This window comes from Ictidomys tridecemlineatus, chromosome 6, assembly GCF_052094955.1.
Source record: "Ictidomys tridecemlineatus isolate mIctTri1 chromosome 6, mIctTri1.hap1, whole genome shotgun sequence".
Lineage (NCBI taxonomy): Eukaryota > Metazoa > Chordata > Mammalia > Rodentia > Sciuridae > Ictidomys > Ictidomys tridecemlineatus.
The window spans coordinates 123,808,406-123,827,293 of record NC_135482.1 but is presented as its reverse complement, the minus strand read 5'-3'; the positions used below and the strand labels follow the sequence as shown (position 1 = coordinate 123,827,293).

Here is an 18,888-nt window from a genome sequence, read left to right as displayed (position 1 = left end):
CATTATTGCAAAGTAATGTTTTTGTTTTTGTTTTGTTAAATATTTCCAGAGCACTTTCTGTGTGCCAGGCACTGTGCTAGATGTTAGGGAATATGATGATGGAAGAGTACACCATCCCTGATGTCTCATCTAGTTCACACACCTGAATATTTAATGATGAAGAATATTTAAAATGTTATCAACTTTTAGATATCTTCAGTTAAACTGTAGAACCAGGTATACATAAATAAGTTAGCATGTAGCATGGATTCTAAGTAGAGTGATGAACAAAAGACTATGAAAATAGGGAAAAGAATTGTGAAGATAACATGAATCCATGTCCAAATTTATTTCTCACTACATATTCAGTTGGTTCAAACTATGTGCTTATGTATAATATTTCTTGTATATATCAATATTGTATACTATTTGTTATAAAACAAGTTGTCATTAATTTTTGTTTTAGACCAACTGGTGGGAGTGACAAGTGGACAGCAACAGCTTGTGACTGTCTTTCATTGTACCTCACTGGAGCGATAGCAACCATAACTTTACAGGTGGGTAGTAAGGTTAACAGTTACAATGGATATATATTGATTAATCATTTCATTAATGTTTTCATCAATTTTCTTGAGAAAATGCTTTTTTGGATTTTGTAGTGAACTTTGTCTTATTTCAAGGTACAATGCCTATTTGATAGTAGATATACACAAATGATTATATAAATAAATCAAGATATTTCTAAAGTAATATTAAGTTGATAATTTGCATGATAAAATATAACATGTTTTTGCTAGAGCATATTTCTGAAGTCTTCTAATATTTTATTAAAGTGGAAAATCGGGCTTCTAGATAAGTCAAAATTCACTGTAAGTCATAAAATATATATTTTTGAGTATGGAATTGAGAATAAGCACTTATTTTTCAGAATACTTAAAAATATTCTTTGTATTACCTACTTTTTTCTAATTTAAATGTTTTGCTGCATTAATTATCAGAATTTTATCATTTTTCCATGTTAACTTTTTCTGTGTATAATTTTTTGTGGAGTACCAGGGATTGACAGACCACTGAGCCCTATCCCCAGCCCTATTTTGTATTTTATTTAGAGACAGAGTCCGAGTTGCTTAGCACCTTGCTTTTGCTGAGCCTGGCTTTGAACCTGTGATCCTACTGCCTCAGCCTACCAAACTGCTGGAATTACAGAGCTCCTAATTCCCTCATTTTTATAACTTTTTCCATATGAAACAGAATTTATGGCTTGTAGATATTTTGCTTTCTGTAGGAAAAAAGGCACACCTTGGAAAGTATATTTTAATTCTATAATTGACAAAGAATTTAGGGGAATATAAAAACACATTAAGTGGTGGTGTCTTTCCCCCTCGTTTGGGTTGGAAAAATTTTTTTTCATTTTGTTTCTCTTTTTTTTCGTTTCTTTAGTTAAATTTTACCTTGGAAGTAAAATTTATATTCCTCATATATTTCATAAAACAAATATCTGTCCCTATTGATCTTTCCCATGCTATTTTTCCTCGATATATTTAGATATCAACATATCTTTACTCAGTTGGGAAACTTCTTTGGCTTGCTTAGAGAAATATAGAAGAAATGCCTGAGAAAAGTACACTATTTATCAAAATATTTTTCTTTTGTGTCTTTTATTTACTGTACTCTTAAATCACTACAGGAAAGCAACACAACATGGCCATTACCTGTGAAAATTTTCTGCAGAGATGAAAAAGGAGAGCGTGTCGATGTTTCTAAATATCTGATTAAAAAAGGTTTGGCTTTGAGAGAAAGAAGGTACAGACTTTTTCAAATTTTTTATATCAGTTTGTGATAGATACTTCTTATTTACCTGTTTAAGTTTTTATATAGGTGTGCTTTCAAATATGAATTGCAGGGCTGTGGATGTAACTCAGTAGTAGAGCACTAGCCTAGCATGTGCAAGGGCCTGGGTTCAATCCCTAGTTCAGAAAAATAGAAATCTAAATTGTATCTTATTTGCTCTTAAAGATAATTTAAAAATTAATCTCTGAGGAGACAACAATTTCTTCAGAATTATTTATTTCTCTATTCAGGTCAAACAGCTTGCATATGTTCTGGCTTTTGTACTTTCTCTTTTTCTTTGATATTTACATTCTAAACCAAAGGAAAAGGGAACAAAAATATAGTAGGTACCAGATCTGACTGAGCCCCTTGGCATGCTTTAGTTAGACAGAAATCTTTGAGTTTTGTGTTAGAAGTGGTAGTAGGTATATACAATATATATTTATGTAAAATAGAAACAAATAGCAAAAAAGTAATTGAACAACATTTACATTTACATCCTTTGGGGTCTAAGTTTGAGGTTTAAGCAACTTTGGGTCGCAGGGAGAAGGATTGGGATATTACTACAACCCTAGCTTATTCCTTTATCTTCCTTCCAGTTGTGGAAGTAGGTTGAAATTGCAGATATGTTTCAAGCAGCCACTTTTGTGCCATACACAAAATGGCACAAAATGTATGTGGTTACCTGATGAAATAGAAAGAGAAAACAAGAAATCAAAAATAAAATGGGGCCTGCAGTAGCTGGCCAGGTGCAGTAGATTCAACCTAAGTTGCCCGAACCCTGGCGCACAGACTCCACATATTTTTTTGGAGGGGGAGCGGAAGGTGTACCAGGGATTGAACTCACGGACACTCAACCACTGAGCCACATCCTCATCCCTATTTTGTATTTTATTTGGAGACAGGGTCTCACTGAGTTGCTCAGTGCCTCACTTTTTACTGAGGCTGGCTTTGAACTCACAATCCTCCTATCTCAACCGCCCGAGCCGCTGGGATTATAGGCACGTGCCACTGCATCAGGCTCAGGCTCTATATCTTTAATGTGCTTCTCTTGGGGGTTCGTTCATATACTTTAGGTTTAAGTAACTCCTTGGCAAAAGAAATGAACTGAAATGAAAACTTCTAGACAAGTTAATACTATCGGCATTGTCTGTCACCAATTTTGAGGTTTTTTTTTTTTTAATTATTGTTGTTTGATTGTTTTTTACTGCCGTAGCAGCAATGAAACTACTAGCTATCTTAAGACAGAGGGAGAAGTTAGTTAGTTGAGGGCATTAAGTAATAACTTTATGAATACTGTTAAAGGAAAAGTACAGGAAACTAGAAGGAACAAAATTTTGACTGCAATTCTACTAAAACACAACCAATGTTAATACTGCCTCCGTGATTTTAGTTTTTTGTATGGTAGCATGCTTTTCCTTTAAATGGAAGAGATATCATGAAGTAAACAAAATTGAAAATAGCATATTGCTACCAATACCTAGTATCTGAGTCATTATTTTAAGAGATCTGTATTTATATTTTATGTGTGTTCTACTATGTGTGTTCTACTATGGACTAAACTAGAATCAACTTGGAGGTATTATGGATTGATTGATTGATTGATTGGGTACTGGGGATTGAACTTAGGGGCACTCAACCACTGAGCCACATCCCCAACCCTATTTTGTATTTTATTTCGAGACAGGGTCTCACTGAGATGCTTATTTAGCACCTTGTTTCTTTGCTGAGGTTGGCTTTGAACTCCCAATCCACCATTTAGCTCCATTGTACAATACTGAGGATATACTTCTTAGGAGATTTTATGAAAGAATAGTGTATAAGTATCAGATAGTACTTTAAAACATTAAAGTGAAATTATACTGCTTTTTTCCTCATTAGTCTCATTTATAACTTAAAATAATTTTCACTGTAACTTAAATAATGCTCATTTCCATGTAACAAATTAGACTAGTATACCCTAGACAAGAGCAAATATTTTCTTTAAATGTTAAATATATTTGAAAGATTATTTTTATATTGTTTTCCCCAGATTTTTATACTTGCTCCTGTTTAGATATGTTCTTTTTTGGATGTTACAGAATTAATAAATCAAATAACAGCCATTCATCTGAGAAGTCTCTGCAGATCCCCCTGGGACAAGAAGATTTAATAGTTACCACTAAGTGTATTAAAATTAACTTTGACTCTGAGAAAAAAGCTACTGATTCAATCAGTGAACACAAGGTATCTGAATTTAAGGAGCAGATTTCAGAGCCAAGAGCCATTGGGTGTTATAAACCACCAGTTATTCCTAATATGAAAGTATTTGAGGCAGTAGTCAGCTGCATTGGTGATGATGGAACTATATTCGTAGTACCTAAATTATCAGGTAAGCTCTTTTATGTTATAAAGGATTCATCAGTAACAGTGGTCCTAGCAGCTCAAGTTCTCCAGTGAGATAGTGACAACCAGAATACATAGTCAAGTAATTAACCTCTTTTTATAGGGCTGTTAGGAGGATTAAATTATTTCGTAGAAAATATGGCAAAGTGCTTTTTATGCCTAGCACATAAAACTTATTTGAGTTTTTTAATTATTATTTTAAAATAGCAATGTCATGTGTTATAATTAGGGCTATTCTCAGTATAAGAAAGTAATTTAGAATTTCCATTAAGGCAGATTGCACAATGCTTCCAAATACATTAAAATGCATGTATAATTCTTTTTAAATTAACATTTACTGTGTTGATACGAAAATAAAAAATACATCAAGCTCTAATCAGAATTTGAGAAGATACGATGTGCCAACGAAGGTGTTCAAGATGTAAAACCTTGAACTTCTCATCTGATAACAGAGTTCAAGAAAAAGGAAGTAAAGAACAAAGCCCCTTCACTGCAAGTGGGAAATCTAACAGGAAGCTCTCATATAAAGATGGGATCCCAAAGGATTTCTCCCAAGCTTAGTGTTAGGGACAATGTGCTGATCATATTAACAATGACTATAAGTAGATACCCCCAGTTTTTTTGTCCTGGGGATTGAATCCCAGGAGCATTTTACCACTGCCCTTTTTACATCCCTATCCCTTTTTATTTTTTATTTTAAGACAGGGTCTCACTAAGTTACTGAGGTGAGCCTCAGCTGGGCATGGTGGAGCATGCCTGTCACCCCAACAGCTTGAGAGGCTGAGGCAAGAGGATCACAAGTTCATAGCCAGCCTCAGCAACTTCGTGAAGCCCAAAACAACTCAGCAAGACCCTGTCTCCAAGTAAAATATAAAAACGGGCTGGGAATATGGCTCAGTGATTAAGCACCCCTCCCTGGTACCAAAAGAAAAAATTAAAACCTCACAAATATAGGCATTTATACACAAAGGAGTCCAGCCTGGTTATAAGAATAGGAATAATGAAATTTAATAACAATAAAGGAGTTAGGATGTGATTAAATATTTGACAGAAGACCAGTGGGTTTTTAGAATCATGGTATATCAGGACTGTCACTGAATTTTCCCTCCTTCCATGGTGCCAAAATTTTTGTGCATCTGTAAATGTTTTAGTCAACTTTGCATTTCTGTGACCAAAAGACCTGAGATGAACAGTGTAACAAAGTTTATTTTGGCTCATAGTTTCAGAAGGTCAGTTCATAATCAGCCACCCTCCATAGTATGGGCCTTTAAGGTGTGAGGCAGAGCATCATAAGTGGAAGGGTACAGAAGAAAGTAGCTCAGGACCTGGCAATCAGGAGCACCGAGAAAGCTTCATTCACCAGGAACAAAATATAAACCTCAAGGAATGCCCACAGTGACCTACTTCTGCATCCAACCCTATGTACCTACAATTACCACACAGTTAATCCACATCAGTGGATTGATCTGCTGATTAGGTTACATCTCTCATAATCTAATTAGTTCACCTCTGAGCATTCTTGGATTTCTCACACATGAACCACAATGATAAACCACAGGTCAGCAGTGGTACGAGTAATTGGCAGAATTTAAGACTTAGAAACTTGAGTGATTTTCTGAACATCCAAAGTACTGTCCCAGCATGAAAGAAGAACAAGGCCAGATAGCTTCTAAAGGTTTCTGGTAGATCAAAATCAGCATAAAGTGATGTAGCCTACTACATCTCCTTTATTTTCCCATATTGGGACTTAACCAAGTGAGGATGGTTCCAAGTTTAAAAAGACCTGACATTTATATAAGTTTGGAGATTCTATGAAAAAAGAATACTAAAGTTTGTATTTATTTGAAATAAAAAAAGAAACCATAAGGAATAACTGAAAATTGAGGTCCTTTCTGAAATCTTCTTAGTTTAAAAGCAAATAAATGCTTCTTAATTACAACCTGGGCTCATCTGGAATATTCTGTAACTCTTAAGACTCCAGCACTCAACAGGTTTAGACACCATTAATTCAACTCGTGGGCCCACCTGCCAATAGGGTGTGGTAGCTATGAATTTATTGACATTTTCCTCTAGTTTGTTGATCTTTATAAATACTATTTTTAACTGGAAAATAGAATAAATCTGTGCAACTGGCTGTTCTAAAATAAATGAACAGTGTTTGAGACCTGTAGTAAAAATAGTACTTAATCCAGAAGCTTTGCTTGACATGTTAGTCATTGCTAAAACTGGTTGACTATTACTAGATGCTTTACATCTGGTCCTGCTGCAATGCTGATAATGTAGGTAGGTGCTATCATAATTAGTTTACAGAGAATAAACCGAGGTGTATGGAGAGGTAAAGGAACTACTCAAGATCACACAAATAAAATGTAGAACTGGGATAGAACCTGATTCCAGCCCTTGCCTTCTATGGTACCACTTATAAGGATATATAGTCACTGTGGAACTAGTGGGACAATCTGTAGGAAAAATAAAATTAGAATTTTCACTATTATATTGTATCTAAGTAACTTGTGTTATGTTTTATTAGCTGTGCTGTCAAAATGTCATCTTCAGTTGATAGTTCTTTTATATTAGCCTACCTGACATGGGTTTAGAGCTCTTTATGATGTTTGTACTCTCAAAATATTATTTAAAAAATCAGAATAATTATTTATATGGTCTTAGTACATTTTAAAACAAATAGAAGATACTGACCAAGTTAGATTTTATGAAAGTTTTATTATGAGCCTGGTTTTCAATTCCTTATATTACCTAAGTAAGATTCTTGATGACTTTTTTTGAACAGTGTAGGAAATTTTTCCTAAATGCTTTCTATTTTTAATAATTTCTTCAGAATTTGAGCTGGTAAAAATGATGAATGAAATTCAAAGTAATTTAAAATACCTTGGTCTTTTGGAACCTTATTTCTGGAAAAAGGGAGAACCCTGTGCAGTGAGAGGATCAGATACAATGTGGTATCGAGGCAAAGTAATGGAAGTTGTAGGTGGCACTATCAGGGTAAGTTTAATATTCTTTTGTAACTGTTCTGGCTAAATGCTATAGCATTAAGTAGCCTTTTGATATGTGAAAATTTGATTAAAGCACGTTTTGTTGAATTCAGTCATTAGAAACTAATTACACTTGTATTTGTTGAGTACAGTTATTAGATGCATTACACTTTTATTTGTATTATTATGCTTTTATTTGTAATAAGGATTTCTTTTCAAATATATTTAATAACCTGAATAATGGAAGAATAGAAGCAGGTAGGGATTTGACCTCTTGTGCCTTGGACCACTTAGTTGTAATCTGTGGCCCTGTGTTCACACAAGGAATTAAGTAAAACTTGCTTTCCAATATGTTCAGTATCTCCTTGCAAATTTGTTTGTGGCCCAACTAGTCCTTTCAGGATAAGGATTAATTCACCTTTACATAATAGCGAGGTAGCACTCAAGTTTCATTCAAAATCTTCAAAAACAGCTTCATGCATTGAATACTGAATGTATAAAAATATAGATTAAAATACCTTCAAAGGGGCTGGGATTGTGGCTCAGCAGTAGAGCACATGCCTAGCACATTCGAGGCCCTGAGTTCGATCCTCAACACCACATAAAAATTAATAAAGGTATTGGGTCCAACTACAACTAAAAATATCTTTAAAAAAAATACCTTCAAAGACATGCACACCTATAATCCCCAGCAATTTAAGAGGCTGAGATGGGAGGATCACAAGTTTGAGGCCAACTTTGGCAACTTAGCAAGACCTTGTCTCAAAATAAAATTTTAAAAGAGCTGGGAATGTGGCTTAGGGGTAGAGCACCCTTGGGTTCAATTCTCAGTACCACAAAAAAATAAAATGGAGAGAAGGAATATAAGTAAGGAAATAAAATTGATGAAGATACTTCACACTTGAAATGTGTACTTTTAATTCAAGTGAGGGGGAAAAAATAAGTCTTTTGTTTCTACTTGGTCAGATATTTATTTTGTTAGATATTTAATAATTATATAGCATTTTAAGGTTTTTTAGCTTTTTCACATCTGTAATTCATATTTTATAATTTTTTACAACTGTCCTGGACTAAGTTATTACTCCTATTTTAATAAAAAAATTGAAGTTTAAGTTCATTGACTTTCCAAGGTTGCCCTGTCAGTGAGTAGTCATATTGGAGTCTATATTCTAATCTGGACTAATTTCTAAATTTCTGTCTTGTGCTTTTTCTGCTGAACTACAAATTTGTAATGGTTTTGATGGAAATAAAATGGTTTCAAATTTTGGGTGAATACTTAAACAACTGGATACCCACAGTTTCAATGTGTTTATAATCATGTGAGTCACTTTTTACATACTTTTGAGTTATTCAGATAACCCCTACTTTTTCTTCTTTATTACAAAAGTGAATTGAAATTCAGTTTTTATCAAGTTATCACACGTCATGAGCTTTACATATATGGAATCTAAATAAATAAGATGGTGAACTATTTATTTAAATTTCTCATAATGTCATAATACCTTAGTTTTATTTTAAATGTATTCAATAGTATTTTGATAGTTTAATCATTAGGTTTTTTCCCTTGTGGTCATTTTACATTTCAGGTATACACAATGAATTTTTCATTACTTAATCTGATACCTTGCAAGTTTATCCTATGGTCAACATTAAATAAACATTTCATTAAGTCAGTCATGGAAAGATAATGCTATGTGTTCTCTCTCATGTGGAAGTTTTTTTTAAAAGTTGATCTGAATGCAGAATAGTAGAATGTAAAATAGAGGCTGGAAGGGTAAGGAGAAATATGATACCTTCATTTTGCTGAGTTGAGACAGAATAAGGAATGCTTTATTGGCATTCCTTATTTTTAAATCAGAAACTGAATTAACATTTTTAAAAAGAGTTGCTCTTAATTAAGGAAGGCCTAATAAGGCCAGTTTCTTAAAAAGAGTTTTGTTTTATAGGTTATGTGTAAGAAAACCTTTGTACAATGAGATTTGATAGGCTACAGAATAAGGGAATATAATGTTCTTTTTTTCCTACAAATTTTTCAAATCCAAATTTAACTATCTAAACTTAGTCATTTTGTTGTTGTGGTGGTTGTTAATATTAGGAAATCCCTTCTGTCCTCTAGCTTTTAGTAACAAATTTTAACTATAAATTTTATTTGACCTGTTTCAGGTACAATATTTAGATCATGGATTCACTGAGAAAATTCCACAGTGTCATCTTTACCCTATTTTACTATATCCTGATACACCACAGTTTTGTATTCCTTGTCAGCTGTATCATACTATACCAGTGAGTATATAGTAATTTGTAATAAGTAATGCTTAATAATTTTAAATATTTTAAAATATTTTTTAGAAATTAGAATGTATTATTAAATCCCTTTCAGTTGTAACAAAATTAATAAAATACCTACAAATAAGTTTAATAGGACAGCTAAAAGGTCTTTATATATAAAATTATACTTAAGAATATAAAACATCTGAGTAAATGAAAACATAGTATGTTCATAGATGGAAAATTGTAAAATTGTAAAAATGTAGTTATTTCTTTATTGAATAAAATTACAACAAATTAGCTGGAAGTCAGATTTTAAAATAATGTATTAATGATCTCTTGCTTCATAACAAAGTTAAAACTTAATGATCTAAAACCGTAACTTATACATTAGTTTTTGTGGCTTCAGAATTAGGAGTGGTTTAGCTGGGTGGTTTGAACTTCGGGTCCCTCATGATACTGCAGTCAAGATGTTCACTATAACATAGCTGTCAAGAAAATCTGCAGGGGACAGAGGAGCCACGTGTATGTAGATGGCTCATTACTTGCCTCTTGGCAGGAAGTCCTACTGCCTTGCCACATGAATCTCTTAACAAATGAAAATATGACAAATTCTGCTCCCTAATGAATAATGTATTGTAGCCCTATATTAGTATTGCATTGATATATGGGTCTTTTAAGTTTTTTTTAATTGTGATACTTTGTTTTTAATGTAAACTCATTTTAAAAATGTTATGCTTTAAAAGCATAAGTACTGTAGGGAGAATCTCAAACTATTATTTTTTAAAGGTCATTTTATCTCAAACCAATGATATTTTCTGAAAATGGCTTATGTGTTTTATATTGCTATCTAGTATTACCTGTTGATAGCTACTTCTTTTTGTATTTATTTGCTCTATGCTTTGTCTCACTTTGTAAAACTGTGAAAGAATCTGAGTGTATTAATCCCACATAGGTTGGGAATGTCTGGCAGCCAGATGCAATAGAGCTTCTTCAGGAGCTGCTTTCAAAGAGAGAGGTGGATGTTCACATTATGGTAATGTGTCTAAAGCATATATGGTTGGTTTAAATTATCTGCCATAAAATGTTATAATTAGCATCATTTGAGCAATATTTTTATGATAAGCCATCTTATTATGTGTTCAAATGTGCATATTAATCATCCTTTAACATCAGAGAAGTTACTACTTTGGTTCCTAGGCTTGTTTTAAATAAGCTTAATTTTGAGCAAGTACCTGAGACTTTCATAACCAATAAAGTCAGAAATTTGAAAGAGTATTTATTAACATCTCACTTATTTGGATACAGGAAGCAATATCTCATTGTTGAAGATGTTCATAAATATATGCAGCAGTTTTCAGAATACTGCTGTGTTTACAGTGCTGTGTTAGGTAATCTAAGAAAGCCTGTCATTGACAAGCCCTATCCCCAAAGACCTTCTCTAGTTAATGAAACAAGACATAAACCTAAAAATCTCACACCACAGAGCAGTGTACTGAGAGCCAAAAGAAGGGTAAAAAGGGCAAGTACAATAGAAATTCAGAGGTGGTGAGAATGGAGGTATCCCTTAAAAAAAAAAAAAATGGTAGAGTTCTCCTGACCATGAAAGTGAGTGCACGAAGGCACAGTGAGTTGTTTTTCAGAAATATACAACTGACAGGATGGTGGAGGCTTTTGTGAGGAGGAGTAGTGGTGATTTGGATTCAGCAGACTGAGGTAATAGTTGCTGGGCCCCAGTAGAGGTTTCTGAGCCATGAAGTATAAGAAGGTTAACCTGTAGTTGTTTGAGGAAAGTATTTTTGTATTAAAGTGATGAAGACCTAAAAAGAGCCACAGACCCTTAATTAAATAATAAAATGGCTTATGTCAGTACTAAGAGCCCCTCTCTTAGTTGCTCTTAGACCACATGGCAGGTCACTGAAGTAAGGTACAGATTGAAATTTTTAAGTTGGTCAGGGTGACTTTCTTTGCTGTTTAGCTTAACATAATCAGAAGAACCATTGTAGTATAGCAAAGACTGCTGTGTATGAACATGCCTATATGTGCTCCTTGTCCATATATACTAAAGGAGATACAGTCCTACATTTGTAATTACTTCAAGTATAGAGCATTCCAGAAATGCCTGCTTTGTGGGGCTTCCATTTTAGTGGTGGGAACCAGAAATCAAGAAGAAAACAAACTGGGCTGGGGATGTGGCTCAAGCGGTAGTGCGCTCGCCTGGCATGCATGCGGCCCGGGTTCGATCCTCAGCACCACATACAAACAAAGATGTTGGGTCCACCGAAAACTAAAAAATAAATATTAAAAAAAATTTTTTTCTCTCTCTCTCTCTCTCTCTCTCAAAAAAAAAAGAAAAAACAAACTATAAAATCTATTGGGTTATGATAAGCGCTTGGAAGAAAAAGCAGAAAATGCTGATAGAAAGAAGTGTGTTGCTGAGGAGAAGGTTCCTCATTAAAAACAGTGGTCAGGTGACATTTGAGTCTAGATCTTAAAATGGTGAGAAGACAAACCGTCCCGGTTCTTGGAGAAGGTGCCAAGGGCTCTGAGGTTGGAGCAGTAGCCTGTGAAAGGAATAGCAGAGCTGCTGCATTGAGGGCCTGTGTTGCCTATATATACACTGTAGGCTCTGATGTGAAATATATCTAGTATTTCTCTCAGGATATTATGATGATAGGAGACAGGGTCTTAGGAAAAGATCGAAGCAGGGAGATCAGCTGGAAAACAATTTTTGTAACTTAGTGAGAAGATGAATTGAGAAGATGAATTGAATTTAGACAAGGATGAGACCAGTGGAAATTTAAGCTTACCTATTACGGTTACAATCAATACCTAATAATTGTGAATGGACTTTATGCAAAGTTACTTTTTTTTTTCTTTTTTGCTTGGTGGGGGAAGTGGTGGGGGCAGGGTTGGTGATGCTGGGGATTAAACCTCAGATCTCATGCCTAAGGCAAAAGCTGTGCCACTGAGCTATATCCCCAACCTTTAGTCAGAGTTTTAAAAAGTCATTGTAATGAATCCTGCTTTTAAACTGTTTTAATTCTTTCTCAGGTGTGTGTATTTTTGTTTTATTGTTTTATTTGTATATATTTTTTGTATATTGGTAAATATATTTTGTATATTTTGTATTTTGTTTGTTTTACTGGGGATTGAAGCCAGGAGCAATGTGCCACTGAGCTACATTCCCAGCATTTTTCTATTATTTATTTTGAGACAGGTTCTCACTAAGTTGCTGAGGCTTACCTTGGTGATCCTCCTGCTTCAGCCTCCAGAGTTGCTGGGATTATAGGCATGCTTCACCAGGCCCAGCTAGACTTAATGTCTTATGATTCCTGCCATTTTTATATTTTTTCACTGAACTTTATTTCTTCACCTCTACACCTTTTCTCCCCTCTACTAAGTATAAATTATTATTGTTGTCTGAAGTTGACATAAATAGTAAATTATATATGGCTTCTAATAAATAACTAGAAAACATTATACTATTATGGCATGTAAATATATTTTACAGAAATCAAAGTCAAATACCAGGAAGAAAATTCTATGAAATGAGCATTAGTCAGGCTATCTGTTCATACTGTTATTGTTGGAAGCCTGATTTCATATTTGTTGACTATAACACATCAAATAAATCTTTATTTTTTAGAATAATAATCTTCCTTTTTTGAACTTAACATAGGAATTGCCTGAAAATCCATGGGGGAAATTGTCTGTTCATCTCTATTTTGATGGAATGTCACTTTCCTATTTTATGACACACCATAAATACTGCACTTTTGAACACTGTGAAGAGATATTTAAAGAAGTAAGTGACTTTCTATAAGAATCTACACAATAGAAAATATCTGATTAAATTGTTACATTTTATACCTCAGGTCTTAAATATGATTCTACATATCTGACCTAAGAATGAGATTCTACATATCTGACCTAATTTCTTTGTTGAGAAAGCAATATACTGCATCATGCTTGTCCTGAAAAACTCTTTATTTACATTAAGATTTAATTAATGTTTCTGTACCTTCAAAATTAATGAGATGCCATGTTATCCAGTATTGTTTGAACAAGGGAAGCATGTTATAAAAACTCTGTAGAATTCAGTGATAGAAAAAAATGCTCCTCAGACAAAATGGTTTTTTCCTTTGATTTGACAGGAAGGGATAATACAAAACTCTAAAATCTGAAGTGCTCCATAATTCTAAACCTTTGAGTGCCAGCATCATACTCAAAAAGTTTTCAGATTTTGGAGCATTTTGAGTTTTTGGATTAAAGTCTGTGTAAGTAATCCAAAAATCTCCAAGATCTGAATTGTTTTGGTCTAAGTATGGGGGATATTCAAACTTTATGAAGTTTTTGCTGTATATCTTCTTATGGAAAACTTAGAGCCATATTTTCAGCATAACATATTAAAGAAATAGCCTATTCTGTAGCCTACTGCTTCCATTTTTAATATTTTAGATACATTTTCACATTTCAAGCTGCTTAAAATCCTTGAGAGGAGTAGTATATACATAATAATATTTTATATCCAAGATGTTTTTATTTCTAGAAAAACAGTTTGCTTGTTAGGTGTTTAAACATTCATTTTAGTGATAGTATACAACCAAGCAAAATTTACTTTCTTCTCTCAGTCATAAAACTGCAATGTCAATTTGTATCTGTAATCCTCACACCAGCTTTTTTTTTAAGCAAAGACGCATATGTGTGCATGCATGTGCAGACATGTATTATCTAAAAGTTTCTCCATGTATTAAGCTCAGTTGATAAAAATTACTTAGCCTCTTTTCCAGTTGTACTCTTCACTGTGCATATTTTAAAAGGAAAAGTATTAGGTACCACTGTCTCCTAATAAACTAATTATCATTGATACATATTTAGCATAACATAATGCCTCCATATCTGTGGGGATGAAATATGAAAGTGCTTTAAAACAATATTATGTAGATAAAAATTGTTTTATTTATTAATGGTATTATATTGTTTTAGAAACCAGCAGATTACAATAAAAAGTATGAGGAAGAAAGTTGGGAAATAAAATTCGAGGTAAGTTACAATCCAGATACTTTGGAAACTTTGCATGCTTCATAAAGGATCTGATACAGGATGAGGAAGTAAGAACTTTCTTTATAACTGCTTTACTGATATATTATTTATATACTGTATGTCACCTTTTTAAAATGTACAGTTCAGTGGTTCTTAGAATTATTCACTGAGTTATGCAACTATTACCACTAATTCCAAAACTTTGCAAAAAGAAACCCTGTAAAAACAGTACTCATTCCCCATTATTCCCCAGTTTTATGGTAACCACTTAATCTTCTGTCTCTCTGGATATGCCTGTTCTAGACTTTTCATATAAATGGAATCATACAATATGTGATCCTTTTTTCCTTTCTTGTTCCTTAGTATGTTTTTAAGGTCCTTGCGTGTTGTTGTACATAAAAGTATTTCTGTTGACAAATAAAATTCCATTGTATGGATATATTCTGTCTATCCATTCATCTGTCGATGAACACTTTGCTTGTTTCCACATTTTGGTGATTGTAAATAATATTGCTATGGACATTCATGTACAAGCTTTTATGTGAACATGTGTTTTCCTTTTCTTGGGTGTATACCTAGGAGAATTACTGAGTCTCATGGTAACTATGTTTGACATTTTAGGGAACTATAAAACTCTTTCCCAGAGGGGCTGTACCATTTTGCATTCACACTATTTTCTCTATGTCCACACCATTTTTGGTAAATTTTTTTTATCCATCCTGATTTTGATATACATTTCACTGATGATAATATTGAGCATATTTTCATGGGTTTATTGGCCATTTATATTTTTTCTTTGGAGAAATATCTATTCAAATCCACTGCCTATTTTTAGTTGGATTATCTTATTATCTTTTTATTGTTGAGTTATAAGAGTTCTTTATATATTCTGTATACAATCTCTTCTCAGGTACAGATTTGCAGATATTTTCTCCATTCTGTGGGTTATCACTTCACTTTCTTAATAATGTCCTTTAAGCACTATAACTTTTAATTTTGGTTAAGTCAAATTTATGTGGTTTTTTTAGTCACTTGTGTATTTTGGTGTAAGGAGAGTTTTAATAAATTAAGCTTTATTAGTAGAATTTTATTTATTTGATATAAACATAACATGCTTGTAGTAAAAGTAGGTACTTTGTAACAAATCAGTAAAATTCAGCTATAGTCACTTTTGCTGAACTTCCCTAGATATAATATTTGCTTTAGTTTTGTCCAGAATTTGAAAATGTTTAATAGTAATGAACTAACCTACAAATAGGTGATGATTTTATTTGCTTATGTTATTTATCATATTCTTTAAGAATAAAAATTAATTTTTCTATATTTTATGGGTGCATTATAGTTGTACATAATGGTGGGATTTGTTGTTACATATTCATACATACATACAATGTAACAATATAATAGGCTAATATCATTCCCCAGTATTTCCTCCTTCCCTCTTCTCCTGTATCCCCCTGATCCCTTTCCTCTACTTATTCCCCACCACTTTTCATTTTTCCTCTCTAGTTTCCACATATGAGAGAAAACATATAAGAAAACATGAGAGAAAACCCTTGACTTTGAGTTTTGCTTATTTAATTTAATGGTCTCAAGTTCCATCCTTTTCTTGCAAATAACATAATTTCAGTCTTCTTTATGACTTAATAAAATTCCATTGTGTGTGTGTGTGTATATATAATTTTATTTATCTATTTTTATTCTTTTATCCATTGATGGACAAGGAGTAAAAAGTACGTTTTAAAAAGATGTGAGAATGGGGGTGTAGCTCAGTGGTAGATCACTTGCCTAACATGTGCAAGGCCTTGTGTTCAATCCCCAGCACTGCAGAACAGAAGAGGTGGATAAGATACTCACCTTTTTTGATGATTTTAACTAATCTTTTAGCATTTCATATATAATTTTAGTTTTATTAGAAAATAATTATTCTAAAAATAAGTGAAATACTACAGAAGAAAGTAAAGGCAAAAGGAAATTGCTCCTGTTCTGCACCTCAGATACCCAATTCCTATTCATTAGTGCCAATTATTGTTGATGGAGGACAAAAGAAAGCTAAACATCTTACAACATTTTGTTTCTACTACCTCAAAACTATTGTCATTTTTAATATCAAGGATAACTTGCTTTCTGCTAATTGAAAGTAAATTAACACCAGAATGAATTTCTATAGTCAATTTTTGTGATTGTCATTCTGAAATTTGAAATTTTTGTGGTGTTTCAGGAATTGCTTTTGTCTGAAACGGAGACTCCTATTTTACCACCATACTTGTCTTCATCTCTACCTCCCCCAGAAGAACTGTATGCTGTTCAAGTGAAACACGTTGTCTCACCTAACGAAGTATGTCATCTGGGTGATTTGGTAGTGGTTAAAAACATAGCAGCAATCTTCGTTTTAAATATTAGAATTGCTTCTTCACTTCTCCAGCTTCCTGACTGTAAATATTGTAAAACTGGTGATCTCTAATTGGCCTCACCATGTAATATCCTCCTCAGACATTTATTATTTGTCATGAAGCAGATGTTTGGTAACACCTTCTAGGTTCAGTGTCTTGTGCCTTTACTCACTGTTGTGTTTATATTGATTTTTTTAGATATTTAAGGTAGAACTATTTCCTCCTATAAAATCACAAACATCTCACTAGCGGTGGTTTTTCCTATACCAAAATCCCTGATTGCTGTGGGTTAGTAAGTTGTTAGATGATAAGTGATACGGGGAAAAAAAAAAACCTGTTTCTATTTATGATGTTTGTCTACTTTCCTCACTGGAAAGTAACTCCATGAAAATAGGACTCTTAATCCATGTTATTCATTGATATATTCTCCAGAATTTAGAATAGTGAGAGACACACACACACACACACACACACACATATGTGTGTGTGTGTGTGTGTGTGTGTGTGTGTGTGTATTAGTAGCCACTAGGTGAATGTTGACTGACTGAATAATGCAATAAAGAAAATTCACTTATAAAGCCCAGCACAGGTATACCACCTGTAATCCCAGCTACTCAGTAGGCTAAGGCAGGAAGATTGCAATTTTGAGGACAGCTTGAGCAACTGAGGGGAGACCCTGTCTCAAAAATAAAAAAGGGCTGGGGTTGTAGCTCAGTGAAGGAGTTACAGCCTTGAATAAGAGCCTAAACAAGCGCTGCAGAGGTTTAATAAGAATGCAGAGACATTCCAGCCAGGTATGGTGGGGCATGCCTGTAACCCCAGTAGCTCGGGAGGCTGAAGCAGGAAGATCATGAATTCAAAGCCAGCCTCAGCAACTTAGTGAGGCTCTAAGCAATCCTGTGAGACCCTGTCCTAAATACAGTTCAAGAAAAGGCTGGGTATGAAGATGTGAATTTGGTGTCAACATACGTTATATATAATCAGAGATATGATAAATTATTGTATAATATATTAAGAATTGTAATGCAAAATAAATAAATAAATCATTAAAAAAGAAAGTTAAAAAAAAAAAAAGAAAAGGCTGGGAATGTGGCTTAGTGGGTAAGCAGCCCTGAGTTCAATTCCCAGTACCAAAAAAAAAAAAAAAAATGTACAGACATTCCCCTCCTCTATCAGAGTTTAGAACAGGTATACTTATTTTTTGAAGGAAATAGATTTTTTTAATATTTTTTTTTTTTTAGTTTTAGATGAACACAGTATCTTTATTTATTTTTATGTGGTGTCATTGGCGAGGCAAGCACTCTACCACCGATATACAGCCTCAGCCCAGGAAATAGATTCTTAACAAAACTTGAGTTTTGTTATAACAGGCTGGGGAAGCAGGGTTTTGTTTTTGTTTTTGTTTTTTGGTACAGGGGTTGAACTCAGGGGCACCCAATCACTGAACCACATCCCCAGTCCTATTTTGTATTTTATTTAGAGACAGAGTCTCACTGAGTTGCTTAGCACCTCACTTTTGCTGAGACTGGTTTGAACTCAAGATCCTCTTGTTTCAGCCCCCTGAGCCACTGGTATTATAGGCATGCACCACCGCTCCCAGAAAGTTAGCTTATTTCTAATGTTATTTCTTGCCTATCATGTGCAAGGCCCTGGTTTCAATCCCCAGTACCGCAAAAAGAAAAAATAAATTCAAACTTACATGTCCTTAGCCAAAAAGGAGAAAGGAAAGATAAGTAGCAGAAGTAGCTCATTCAACCTTTTACATAGTAAACCATTGTCTCACAGGAAGGAAAGGACTTGTTGTCTACTTTCATCAGAGACCATAGTAGTGTACAACTATTGCTGGGTTTTATAATAATTTTTGTATTATTTATTGCTATATAATGAATTGCCCCAAATTAGCAGCTCACAGCAACACACCTGAGAGTAAGGAATCTAGAAACTGCTTAATTAGGCCAAGCATGGTGGCACACACCTGTAATCTCAGCGGTTCAGGA

General features: G+C 33.7%; 1 protein-coding gene across 4 annotated transcripts in view; it reads left to right on the top strand.

The window, feature by feature from the left end:
• Rnf17 (ring finger protein 17) overlaps nucleotides 1-18,888 on the top strand; it is a 123,083-nt gene that overhangs the window by 93,854 nt on the left and 10,341 nt on the right. For all 4 annotated transcript variants that reach the window (XM_078015734.1, XM_078015733.1, XM_078015732.1 and 1 more), the window contains 9 exons: nucleotides 446-536; nucleotides 1,667-1,782; nucleotides 3,891-4,180; nucleotides 7,031-7,194; nucleotides 9,348-9,467; nucleotides 10,408-10,488; nucleotides 13,135-13,260; nucleotides 14,442-14,498; nucleotides 16,720-16,836. In XM_078015734.1, the coding sequence (XP_077871860.1) occupies nucleotides 446-536; nucleotides 1,667-1,782; nucleotides 3,891-4,180; nucleotides 7,031-7,194; nucleotides 9,348-9,467; nucleotides 10,408-10,488; nucleotides 13,135-13,260; nucleotides 14,442-14,498; nucleotides 16,720-16,836 (1,162 nt within the window). The remainder of the gene's footprint in view (nucleotides 1-445; nucleotides 537-1,666; nucleotides 1,783-3,890; nucleotides 4,181-7,030; nucleotides 7,195-9,347; nucleotides 9,468-10,407; nucleotides 10,489-13,134; nucleotides 13,261-14,441; nucleotides 14,499-16,719; nucleotides 16,837-18,888) is intronic.